This window comes from Coturnix japonica, chromosome 19 (assembly GCF_054131305.1).
Source record: "Coturnix japonica strain WE chromosome 19, WE-NBRP24, whole genome shotgun sequence".
Classification (NCBI taxonomy): Eukaryota; Metazoa; Chordata; class Aves; order Galliformes; family Phasianidae; genus Coturnix; species Coturnix japonica.
The window spans coordinates 2,549,505-2,562,705 of NC_140681.1; the positions used below are offsets into that span (position 1 = coordinate 2,549,505).

General features: G+C 43.8%; 1 protein-coding gene across 4 annotated transcripts in view; it reads right to left on the reverse strand.

Moving 5' to 3' along the window:
• Positions 1-386: 386 nt before the first annotated feature.
• Positions 387-13,201, reverse strand: part of LOC107322829 (uncharacterized) — a 31,444-nt gene continuing 18,629 nt past the window's right edge. For 3 of the 4 annotated variants that reach the window (XM_015881328.3, XM_015881329.2, XM_085520111.1), the window contains exons 22-31: positions 11,532-11,691; positions 10,445-10,769; positions 9,906-10,033; positions 9,531-9,651; positions 8,347-8,501; positions 4,113-7,262; positions 3,293-3,448; positions 2,774-2,887; positions 2,544-2,591; positions 387-983 (exon numbers count right to left, since the gene is read on the reverse strand). In XM_015881328.3, the coding sequence (XP_015736814.1) occupies positions 696-983; positions 2,544-2,591; positions 2,774-2,887; positions 3,293-3,448; positions 4,113-7,262; positions 8,347-8,501; positions 9,531-9,651; positions 9,906-10,033; positions 10,445-10,769; positions 11,532-11,691 (4,645 nt within the window). In that variant the 3' untranslated portion in view covers positions 387-695. Of the gene's footprint in view, positions 984-2,543; positions 2,592-2,660; positions 2,888-3,292; positions 3,449-4,112; positions 7,263-8,346; positions 8,502-9,530; positions 9,652-9,905; positions 10,034-10,444; positions 10,770-11,531; positions 11,692-13,201 lie in introns of all 4 variants that reach the window. The other variant, XR_001559062.3, reaches the window with a different exon arrangement.

Here is a 13,201-nt window from a genome sequence, read left to right on the forward strand (position 1 = left end):
TCATTGCTTGTAGAAATGAAAAGCTACCACCACCTTTTCCCATGCCACATATTTATCTTCCACTTGGCTGTTTTTGTTTTCACTGCAGAAATGTGGCAGTCCTTCAGCAAAATTTCTTTTAATAAACCTCCAAAACATTTCAGCCACTACGGGATGCTATTAAATGCAGACAGAACCAAGTGCACCCCCAAGGAACACAGAAACACTGTGACGGTGCAGTTGCCCCAGTACAACAAAGAAATAACAAAGCATCCCTGTTGTTTGGACACTCAGAGAATATTGCTCATCACAACCATGAGTACAGAAAGAAACTGACCCAGCTAAGCATGGAACTTGGCTTTAAAGAATGTAATAGGGGAAAAATATAGATCAAGAAAGGTGCAGTGTTCTGGAAAAATAACTTTATTGAAAAAGTCTTTGTGAACAGTACAGAAGCTGACAGAAATAACCTAACTCGGAGAGCCACTGGGAGGCTGGTGAGGCAATGCCATGATGGAGTGCTTCAGAGGAGGAAGAAGGATGACCTTGTCAGGCTCACGTGCCGACCCTATCCACGCCAGCCAGCACCAGATTTGTCCTCCCACTGCTGCTGGAGACCCTGCAGTGCTCCAGACTCCTCTCTTACCTCAGTGCCTGTGCTCAGCACCAATCACCTCACCACCTGCTACTGCAGCTCTGGCTGCAACCTGCTCCTGTTACCTCAGGCCATCCCTTGTGGTAGAGCTCACTGCTGAGTGCAACAGCTGGCTCTCAGGAGATCTGCAGTCCAGAGATATTAGCATCAAGGTATGGTTTAGAGATCGGTCCAGCTTCTGAGTCTCTGCCTCCAGAACAGCAGCTTTGGGCTCCCTGACCACAGCCTCCAGGGAGTAAGACAGCTCTTGGTGAAGGTCCAACAGCTCCTGGCTGGTCTTCGCACAGCACTCAATATAGTCCTGCTTGTATTTCCGTTCTTGTGCCAACTGCTGCTGCAGATGAGTCACCTGAAAGAGGCAGAAGGCTGAGCTCAGAGAGACCCACACTATAGGACCATCCTTAGCTCCAAGGAACCAGGCAAGCACCCTCTAACTCCAGCCCTGGCCAACACTTTGTCCTTGCTGAATGGGAAGTAACAGGTTCCAAAGTCAACATGAACTGAACTCAGATGATCAACAGTGCAAATTCCTTTCTCTCATACTGTACACGTGTACAGCACTGACATTCATGTACAGCAAAGAAAAAGATTCCTACAGGATTCAGTAATGCAACTCTTTTTTTCAAAGGAGAAATTTTGGCAACTGCCACCTTAGTTCCATGTGCTTTTTCCTCAGCACAAGGACCACTTGGTTACACCACTGCTTGTTCAGGAGGAGGTAACGAAGAACTGTTCTGTCCATATGCAGCTTAAAAACTTAACAGCTAACATGAAAAAAGGAACCGAAGGGAGCCACACCATTTCAGAGAGGAACAGATCTGACCTCGTATCTGAAATAACAAGGACACTGGGGTTTAAAGGCAGAAAAACCCTCCCACACCTTGTAAGTGATCCAGGGACACAAGTGGGAGAAGCAGCCACCTGCTGCTTAAAGCATCTGCTAGGAAACAGGAGACTGAGTTGCAGTTTTGCTGTTTCCCAGAGCTATGGAGTGCCTTAATTAGTAAGCTAAGATCTATTCTTTGATCAGAACACTTTAACTTTCCTGCTGAATTAGGTCCACAGTGCATGCCAATACAACAGTCTCAAGAGGAAAATGAGTTTGATTAGTTCTCTCTAGCAACAGAACTTCAGCCACTGAAGCTTCCTAGAAAGAGCTTGCTGGCTTCAGCAGCATGCTCAGCTTACTTTCCAGAACTAAGCAGTATGTACTTCAGCCACAGAAGCATTATGTACACCTGTTGCTTTTATCGCCTGTGAAGATTCATACCCTCAGGGAGGCCAAGATCTCCTAGATGACCTACAGTCAGATATACCTGACTCATAGAAATGGAAGAGAAGTCTGACAACCTATTGGTACTGCCAGTATTGCTGTGAAAAGATGCAACAGCATTTAGTAACTGAAAGGTATGTGCTTACACTGATAAAACAAGTAATGTTATAGCGCTTAGGTCTCTGACTCAGTCCAGTACTGGGACCATGATTAGCACAGAACAACAATACAGGCTGCGTGACAGCTAAAAGCTTGGCCACTGTCTTGTGCCCCTGGAACTCTGATAAGATACAAGCTCCCCTTTTAATGAATCAAGTAAAGATAGGAACAGTTGACAGGATGAGTATGGCTCAAAGGAAACATCCTCTCGGGCTGCAGGAAAGTTTCAGTTTTCTCATTTTCCTGCAATCCATCACCCACCATGCCTGACTTGGTAAGTCACAGACAAGCCTACATTAGCAGTCTTGTTTATCCGTGGCCAACAAATGCAGAAACCTGGGTATTTCCACTGCCTGGTGTACTCAATTCCTGACAGTGGGGACCCAGCCAAACATAACTTGTGCTGTAACATCATGCAAAGTTGTGTTCAGCAGTGCAGCTACATCAGCTTTTGATGACAGCTTTTCTATTCCTCACCTGGTTCTGTAACTCAGCTAACTGACTGCAGAGAGCACGAACCTCCTCCTGTGAAGAAAATGCAAGTATTTCATTAGGCTTCAGTCTGGGCAGGGTCACAGTCTGTATTAGACTTACATTATGTCTATGTAGTTGGGGGGGTGGAGGGGTGGCAATAATGCCACTGGAATTTGCCATAGTTCCTCTGTATGGCCAAACCCTTCTTTCACCAAGTAAGCTTCTGTTCACACCTTTCTAGACGCAGCCAACTTGTCCTCATCAGATTCTGAGAGAGAAAACCTGCTTGTACTTGTCTGTGACTGACGACTACAACTTCTCTTCAGTCTCCTCCGTTCATGCTCCACCTGCATGTTGGACAGGATAAAGAATCACAGAAACCAGCCACCAAACAAGAAAAAAGAAAAGATCCCAGGACGTTATTTGTGAGGAGATTTCTGTGCAGAGACTGTTCAATTGCATCAGACAAAGCTGGAGGCAAAAAGCACTCGATTCGGAAGAGAAAGAGCATGAGGAAGTTTCTGACATGAGAGTGTCAAATGCACGTGCAAGGTGACACCAGGGAGAGAAGAGTAGGACCTGAGTGAATGTTTGTCTGTGAAAGCAGTGAGGTGTCAGTGGAGAAAGAAAATGAAACTGTGTCTCCATGTGGGAGTGGGAAGCAAACAGAGGACTCTAAAGGACTGTATATGGAAACAAGCTGAGTTCCAGAGGACCATAAGCATTGCACAGGCAGTGAAAGCCTTTTTTACCTGCTCAAGAGTTACCCTGAGCTCAGCATTGAGTTGTTTCAGCTCAGACTTTTCATGTTCCAGCTTTGCAACTGCTTGCTGCAGACACTCCAGCCGCTGCCATAGGAGCTTCTTCTCTAAGAGCCATGATAGGTTTTCACCACCTTCAATAGCCTCCTGGGTATACACAGAGATTATGTGAACAGCTATCACATAAAGGTTAGAGGGACCAAATTAACATGTCACAGAGGGTGGCCAGCCTTGGGCATGGACATCATTAAGTCCCTTCTTTCCTTCCTGACTGACAGGCCAAAACAGCAATATATGTTTTTAGGCGCTCTGCATAGGGACCACTACATAATTACATAGTTAGCAGTGAAATAACTTCTTGCTTGTTCATTAGTAGACAGAATGTGCATGGTCAGAAACAGCAGGTCTCTGAAATTACACTCTAAGCACCGTCACTGTGAGTGCTGCTCAGCCACCTTTAAAAAATTCTACAAAGTTTAGCACATTAGTTTGGTCAGCTGTGCCCTTTTGTCTCCATGCCAAATCCTAACCACACTATGTCAGCTAAACTTGCCTGGACAGCAGAACTGATTACTAATCCCTAACTTTTGGACTTGATTTAATAGCAAGCTCTGTAGTTCTTTCAGTAGTTCTGGGCTTGACAGAAAAAAATTGATGCAGGTGAATGGCCTGTGGCCTGTGCTACACAAGCAGGCAAGCCTGCTGACTGAAATCATACCCTCTTTGGCCAAGCTGGTAAATATTTATGGGAAACAACATTAGCATCCTTTACTGACATTGTAGTTGACTGATGTCCAGTCACACCACCTACCTGAAGATGAAACCGGTCCTTGTCCCTCTCTGAAACCATACTCTGCAGGATGGCTATTTCTTCCCGCAAAGTCCCATTGGTCATTTCACTCTTAGAAAGGGCAAGAGTCAGTGCCTGTGCCTTCTCTTTCCATTCAATTTCTCCGCTTTCAGTCCGCTTCAAAATAGCAATCACACGCTTCAGTTCTTCCCCATTTACTTTCCTCTCAGCTTCCAGTTGTTGGGCCAGTTCCTTCTGCCTTTTCAAGAATTGGTCTCTCTCTTGCAGAACCCTCCTCTTAACTTCCTCCTCTTCCTCCCATTTTTGGAGTTTCTGGATTTGTTTCTTGAGAGTCTCCCCTTCATCTTTCCAATGCAGAGCCGATGTTAATTGTTTCAAGATTTCACTCTGCCTCCTCAGCTCTTTTTCTTTCCCTGTCAGAGAGCTCTCTAAATACTTGATTCTGTCTGTCTGGTATTTGATCTCCTCATCCTTCTTTGTCAGAGTCTGCTGAACATGCTGGAGATCCTCTCGAAGACCTCTTATTTCCTCATCTTCTAACTCTTTTTGCTCACCTTGAGCTTTCGTCTCCCATTTTCTCCTATGCAAGTCTTCTTCTAGGAACTTCTCTTCCTCTCCGTGATGTTTAATATCCTCTTTCTTCTCAGATAGCATAAGCTGGAGATTCTGCAAGGTCTTCAGTTCTTCCTCTTGGTGCTGGAGTTTTTGCAGAAGAGTTTCATTGTCTTCATCTCTCTTTCTCACCACTTCCTCAAGCAGACTCACTTGATTCTGGCAAGATGTTAGAGCTGCTTTCATACTTTCTTCACGAATATGAAACACATTAATCTGCTCTGACTGTTTGAGAATTTCCAAATTGTTCTTCTTCACTGTTTTGCTCATTTTGTTCAGGTCCTCCTGTAGACTTTTGACCTGTTTAGCTTCTGACTCCTTCTGCTCTTGAAGTTCCTGGACATGCTCTTTCAGAGATGCTATCTCTTGATCTCTAGCTGCTAGGGAAGATTCAGCACATTCTAGTTTTTGCATTATAACTGTAGTCTGCATCATCCTATCGTCATTTTGTTGTTGAAGCTTAGAGATAGTCTCCTCTAAAACCTCTATCTTTCTTTCTCTTTCTTGCAGAGACATTTTTGTTTCTTGAAGAATCACTGGATCAGTTTTGTGCTTTTCCTCCTTTTCTTTCAATGCCTCACACTGCTTCCTAAGGGATACAGTTTCTTGTTCTTGCTCCTTTAAAGCCTCTTTAAGATGCTGCAGAATTTCTTTCTGCTGCATAGAGTCTTTTTCTTGTTTTTGGAAGGTCTCAATCAGTTCCTTCTGAGATTCAATCATTAAATCCTTCTCTCTCAATATTGCCTTACTGTATTCTAAGTCTCTACATAAGACATCCATCTGTTCCGTTCTTTCCTCATATTCCCTTGTTTGTTGCTTTTGGATGTCTAGAAGTCTTTCCTTTTCTTTTAAGGTTTCTAACGTCTGCTCCAGTTGCTCATAAACAGTCTTCAACTTCTTTTCCATGACTTCTTCAGCTTCCTGGATTTGCTTTTGCTGTGACTCAAGCTCTTGATCTTTTCTAGATAAAGAAAGTGTCATTTTTTCTACTTTACCCTGGAGCTCTTGCAGGTACTCCTCTTGATGCTCCTTGTACTGCTGAAAGAGTCTTAACTGATTCCTTTGAGAGTCAGACTCATTCTCTCTGTCCTTAAGAACTGCTCTGAGCTGCTCAAGACCTGTGTGCAAAGATTTCACCTCTTCTCTCTCCATCTCCAGTTCTTTGATCTGCTGATTTAGAGCCATCAGCTCTAAGTTTTTCTCCTTCAAGCTTCCCTTCATATGATCAAGATCCACTTGCAGACTTCTCACCTGTGATGTACCATGTTGTTCTAGAATCATTAGCTTCCCTTCCTGGAATTTGATCACCCGGTCCCTCTCTTCCAGATCTTTGCTCATCTTGCTTACAACAGTCCTCTGCATTTCTCGTTGCTTCTCCAGTTCCCTTATCTCTTCTTGCTGGGATATAATCTCCTGGTCTCTCTCCTCCAGCTCTTTGCTCATCTTGCTCACAGCAGACCTCTGCATTTCTTGTTGCTTCTCTAGCTCATGTATCAGTTCTTGCAGAGATTTGATCTCCTGGTCTCTGTCCTCCAGGTTTTTGTTCATCTTGCTTACAACAGCCCTCTGCAGTTCTTGCTGCTTCTCCAGCTCCTCTATCAGTTCTTGCTGGGAACTTATATTCCCATCTCTCTCCTCCAGGTCTTTGTTCATCTTATTTACAACAGTCCTCTGCATTTCTCGGTGCTTCTCCAGCTCCCTTATCAGTTCTTGCTGGGATCTGATTTCCTGGTCTCTCTCCTCCAAGTTTTTGCTCATTTTGCCTAGGGCAGTCCTCTGCAGTTCTTGCTGTTTCTCTAGCTCCTCTATCTGTTCTTGCTGGGATCTTATCTTCTCATCTCTGTCTTTTAGATCCTTGCTCATTTTACTTGCAGCAGTTTTCTGCAATTCTCGCTGCTTCTCTAGCTCCCGTATCTCTTCTTGCTGGGATCTGATCTCCTGGTCTCTGTGTGCCAGGTCTTTAGTCATCTTGCCTATAGCAGCTCTCTGCAGTTCTCGTTGCTTCTCCAGCTCCCATATTTCTTCTTGCTGGGATCTGATCTCCTTATCTCTGTCTTCCAGGTCTTTGCTCATTTTGCTTACTGCAGTCCTCTGCAGTTCTTGCTTCTTCTCTAACTCCTGTATTTGTTCTTGCTGGGATTCTGTCTTCTGTTTTTTCTCTTTCATGTCCTTAATAACTTGATCTAGAGTAGTTTTATGCATTTCTTTCTGGCTTTCCAGAATTCTTATCTGTTCCTGGTATAACTTCATTTCTCCCTCTCTCTTTGACAGGATGGCATTCACTTGAGTAAGACTCTCCTGCAAAGCTTTTACATCCGCTGCCTCTTTCTGTAGCATCTGGATTTTCTCCCGTTGAGTGTCCACTTCCTTATTTTTTGTTTTCAAGACAGACAATGTGGTCTGTAGTTCTTGTTCAAGGGAGTGATTCATATCTGCTGCTGTGTTTGCTCGTGTTTCTGAGGCTGTGACTGACTCCTGAAGAAGTTTTATCTCCCACATCAGTTTTTCTTCAACTGCTTGCAGTCTGTCCCGTTCATGCTGCAACACAGGGAGAAAAAGATCCCATAATTCTATTTATGTAGGTTTGTTTTCCATACTAGATTTGAACTCTGCTTTGGTGGCAGTCAAGGGCTGCGGTCTGAACTTTTAGTAGGAGCTTCTACCTATTTGTTTTCCCTCTCACTTAAAAATAAATAAATAGACAACCCCAAAAACACCCCCCAAAACCCAACACCACCACCATCTGTATTTGAGAACTGTACTGAATTTAGCAAACTGGCCATAACTGATTTTTTTGATGGTGGATTTAGATGATATTTCCACCCCCAACCCCAGCACTGTTTCAGCTTGTGAGAACTCTGACAGACCCTTCCTGATCCTATACAGGCCCACTGTTTTGACAAGACCATTTGGCAATAAGTTCAACAGGTGTCCTCTGCTGTAAGAAAATCCTCTTGTTGTTTGCAGTCACTAGCTTCAACAGAAGGCGGCTTGTGTTCTTCTGTTGGAACAAAAGAGTGACCATACCCTACCTCCCAGGGAGCTGGAGAACCCTCCTGCACTACCCTTCAAGTCCGGATACTCCTGAATTTAAATGTGTATTTGGGCTTAAACCATGCAACATAAGTTTGAAAGTTACTTAGGCTGTCAGAAATCTTCAGAACTGCAGAAAATGAACAACCTGCATCGTTAATAAGTTTTATATGACTCCGTTATCTTTTTCTCCTTATTCAGAAGAATGCTATTGGAAAAGTCAAGATAAAACGATTGCTTATATAAGTTTTGTTCTTTTGCCCTGTACTTTGTGATACTGGCTCTCTCTTCTTTCTGGACTGACCTCTAACTCAAGGTGTTGATCCTGATAACTCAGCTACAGGGGCTAGAAGGAAAACAAGTCTAGGAAACACAGAATGAATGGCAGGAAGGTAAATGAAAGAGAATTAGTCAGCATTTGTATCTTATCAGATTTGACTAAACTTCTATAACATCACTGAAAACCAACTCTCCACTGAAAAAAAAAAAATAAAATAGTTCCTTAAAATTATTAATAGATGTCAAAAAAAAAAAAAAGAAAAAGAAAAAAAAGCTAGAAACTGCCCTTCATGGCATCTGTTAGCCATACCAGCACATCCTTTTTTTGCTCCTCAGCACTCTCAAGTTTCCTTTCCAAAGATGCCACCTCTTGATGTAGCGTCATAGCCTCCTTCTTTAGAGCAGCAGCCTCTGCTTGCAAGGCTGCTTGTAGAGAGTTGTTCTTGCCTTCTGCCATCTGTGTCTCTGCAGCAAAGGTCAAGGAGAAAAGCAAAGTAAGATCAAACTGATTTGTAACCTGTCTTTTATAGGCCTCAAACCCACATGAACTTCCAAACTGGGCATAATTAAAAACCTTCCAGCCAGAGAAAAATGGAAGCATGAAAAGTGGCAAGGTTCAGAATAATATGAAAATGCATCTGTCGTTCTGTTAAAAATGTGTTAAAAGGCTAGGGTTAATGGGACAGCAGCAGGTCACCAACAGCATTCGAATCTGATAGAACCCTCACTGATGAAACAAGGACAGGGACAGCCAGTGAAACATCTAGTGCCATAAAGAAAAAGAGTAGGCAAGGGGAACAAGAATCACAAGTGAAGACTGTGACACAGTTAATTAACCAGAAAGACATATGAGGCTTTACAGAAGAGACAGATGCTGATGTTATGCTTGAAGATGCACTTCAAGGAATTTTTTTTCCAAAAGAATGCTTGGGTAATACATTGTGCTCTGATAGAGAAAAGTAACGTTCCCTGACAGTGGGATGACAGCACAACGAGAATAACTGAGCTTCATATCAGCAGTGAGACTGGAAACAGAAGAGTTTACAGTCAGACAGGAAATGAAGCATACTAAGAGACAGAACTGTAGAAACAGACTCAACTAGTAGGCAGGAACTAAAATGGAAAAAGCTGACTACTTGGACAAGCAGGGCCTACTCAACCAACAAAGGCAATGTTTTAAGCAGGCTGATGGTTTTAGTCTATGGAAGACAGTACGAGGAATCAAGCTATACCTATTCTGTAGTGACACAGGACCTGAAAGGCATCACTGCTGGCACGACCATCACCAGCCACAGCACTGGATGCAAAGCCAGCCACTGCATTTTTTGCTATGAAAAGCTTTCATTGGTAATCCTATGGTCAAATCTCATGCTTGTTGCTTTTCCGCCCACCCTCTCATCTCCTGGCACTGCAGCACTGTTCCTCTGTGTGGTATCAGAAATCCCTTCCAGTGAGACAGGATTGACTCAGTGGGTTGGAAAGTAAAAGCTGTACCTTCCTGGCTTTGAGCCAGTTGTTTCTGTAGCTCCTGATTGCGGGCACTGAAGTGGTCCCTCTCAGTTTGCCTCTTGCTCAGCTCCAGTTCCAGGTCCTGCACTTTCTTCCCAGCATCATTCTGGAGGAGGCAAGAGCAGTATATGTTCACAGAGCCACTGCTGGCAGGAGACAAGAAGGTACAAAAGCTAAATGCAGAAATAGCCTAGGTGGGAGGGGGCATTAGACTGTAATGGGAAATATCATTGTCCTTTCTCCCTGTGGCAGCAAACAATCCTGACCTACAAGAATTCACACCCGTTCTGGTATTGGCACTTTGCTCATCCTGTCCAGCAAAGGGACAGGACTTCTGGGTGCACTACAGAGACACGTTACCAGATCTTGCCGAGTTTGCTTCAGGTCCTGACGCAGGTCTTGCAGGGCTGCTGCCACTCTGTCCACCATGAGCTCTACAGGGAGGTCCTTGGCCTGAGAAGCAGTTTGGCCCCAGACATGATCCTGTTCTGAAGAGAGAAGCCGTTCAATTTCAAGCTTTAATCTGGGGGGGGGGGCTCCAACAAACAAGATCTGTTTATATATTGCAGAAGGTGGCAGCATCTTCATAGCTGTGCTGTAGTTTATGTTGCAGCAAGCTATGCCATAGGCTAAGATTATTTTGCAGCACACTAATGTGAGTACTGCTCCCAGAAAAGAACACACATGCACCTCGTGACTACTGGTGCTAGTGGTTTCTCCATGTACCAACATGGACTTGCCTCTGCAGAAACCTCAGGCTTCCAAGACTTTTCAAGACTTGAGACAGTCTGTATTGGAAAGGACAAATCTATTAGGATTGCAAAGAACTGTCCCTCCCCCCTCTATATTATCCTCCATCCCCAAGCACTCTACATAATTTCCATCCCTCCAACACTTGCCTGAACTCCAAGCAGCAATGTCTTTGTTTTTATCAGTGCTGTCACACAGCATGTGGTGAAGAACCAAGTGCAATTTGTCCAGCTGGGACTGGGCTTCACAGTGGGCATTATTAGCCTGCTGGCACTCTGTAGCCAATGCCTTTGCTCTGTTCTCTGTGCTACAAAGCCTCAGATGAAGTTCAGACATCTCAGCCTCTAGCACGTTTAAAGAGTCTTTCAAGCACTGTTCTCCTGCACGAGATTCCTCCAGATCCTGTAACAGCTGCTTCTCCCGAGCTGCCAAGTTAGCTTCCTTCTCCAGCACCACTTCCTGCAGTGTCTGTACCTGTAACACAGATGCACAGAATCTCAGGGATAGAGCTGCTACTGAGAAAGCACAGAAGGAAGAAGGGAGAAGAATGAAGAAGAAATTAGTCCAAGTAAACACCATTTTGGAAACAAAAGGCAAAAAATAAAACACCCCACAAGAACTCAGACTAAGCAAAACAGACAATGAGCTAGAAACAAGTGCCTGGATTTGACTAAGGGTCCAAAAGGAAGCTTCCCCAGCCACAACAGAATGAGTGAGCTCTCACTCTTTCCAACCTCAGAAATGAAGCAGCGTGTGTTTGAATAGGGGGCTGGCAGGGCAAGGTGGCAGATCAAGCAGCCCTGCATGGAGGGGAGGCTGTCAGGGGTGCCTAGGAGTAGAAGTAAACAGAAGTCAGTCACCATCCCTTACTGTGCATCTCCAGAACACCAGATGGACTTGGCTGAGGTGGAAGTGCCTTCCACAGACCATGATAACCACTTCTATGTCATCAGACCTACAAAAGGTAGATTCCCACCATTGGGGGACATTTGTAACATAGATACTGAGAAGTTCCTAAGGAGTCTTCTGTTGCTCTTCAGAGATGTAATGCCTTGAATCATGAGAGAACAGGGAGCAACACAAGGAAAACACAGCAAATCCAGCCTTCACCCCAGTGTGCAGCCTCTAGACAGAACACAGGAGTGTGTATGGTTGGAAGGGGAAACAAATTAGAAACTACAAACTGAAGTGGTATTCAATGTCCCTGGGTAAAAGGAAGCTTAATGGATAGGACACCTGGTTGTTGAGCTCTTCTATTTCCCTTCTGTGGTCTGAGTGGAGCTGCTGAGCTTGTTGAATAGCAGAATGTAGTTTAGACACCTCATTCTGCTGGACAAGATTGTTTTCTTCCAAGGTCTTGAGGCTCAATTCCTTCTGTTCCAGAGACAGAGATAGCCTGAAAGAGGGAACATGCAACGCATTACTCACAGTATCACACCTAATAAATTCTTTGGACTTCACCACCAAGGCTAAAACTGCTGTCTGCTGAGGTGTACCTAAACAACTAGGCTACTCGTTCAGTCCTAAGCCAGACTGGCAATCACAGCAAAGCATGCACCTACTACTCTCATTTCCATGGAGAAAAGCAAATTAGTGGCTAAGTTCAATATATTTTTCAGATGGGAATAGAGACAACCTGGAGCACATACGCTGAAACACTTAAAGAGAGATGTTAGAAGTGATATCCACAGATATAATCTCATGTTCTGCCACTCTGTAATACCGGTGGTAATAAGTGGCAGCTTTATCCACCACTGGTTCTAGTTCTTCCCAACTTGAATTTCACAAAAGAATGTTAGTCTAAAAGCTCCAGGGAAAGGGGAGATGTGTAATTTTTAATGTGTTTATGGATAATGCATCTTTATAAATGTCTACTATCCATAGTATAACTTCTTATCCTCCTATGTGAGTGGCTCCATGCAGTGGAGCTCACAGTAATACTCTTAGATGTACAGCAAAGGGTCAAAGACCCAGAAAAATCTAGCAAAGGAAGAGACTAGCCATAGGTGTCTCAATTTCCCCAGAGCCATTAGTTACTAAAAGCTGATTTCAGAGACAGGCAATAATGAAACAAGCAAGACACAGGAGAATTAAAGGCTCAAAACACTGGACCATGAAGGTTAATGCTTGTTCAGTATATGATTTAAGTGGGGAACTTTCCTTATGTTCCCCAGACCAAAAGGGCTCTCAGATCATTGGTTCAGCTAACAATCTGGTAGAAGCTAAGACTAGTACCATGATGCAAACAGTGATGCCATATAGCTAAAATAAATGAAGATGGGGAAGAAGAAAAGAAGAAAATAAATTATTTCTACTAACGAGATTTGAAGAGATTTTGACAATAAAGAGAAAGTTTGTTTTCCCAGCATGTATATCCTACTAGGAACAGCAACTGACAACAAGGTGATATGTGGGAGTATAAGACTTGCAAGCACTACTATTAATTTCAGTGAGGGAAATAAAGGCAGAAGTGCTAAGTGAAGTTTGGAGGAAAATTCTCAGATCCTCATATAAGATGTAGAATCCCACAGAGGAGAAGCAAGAGCTCACTGCCTCTTCTTTCTCCTCCTTTCAATGAAAAGATACATTGAAGACTGGGAAGAGTTCCCCAGGTGAAGTCTTTTTTGTTGCAATCCTTGGACAGTCATTAACATCCGTAACCCTTAGGGCTAGCAGGGACCCTGCTTAAGCACCTCCAAATGCCTGCTGGGTTATTTTGAGAAATGAGGAAACATGGCAATAAAAAACAGCTTGATCCTTGTGTGCCTCTGTAGGCATACCCTGAAGGGAACTTGGCTTAGCTCAAAATCCTCATTTCAAGATGCCTGACTCCAGCCAAAAGTATCAGGATGAAATGACTGTGAATGTTTAAAGAAATGTTCCAAGTGTACTGGACTCAAGGTGGA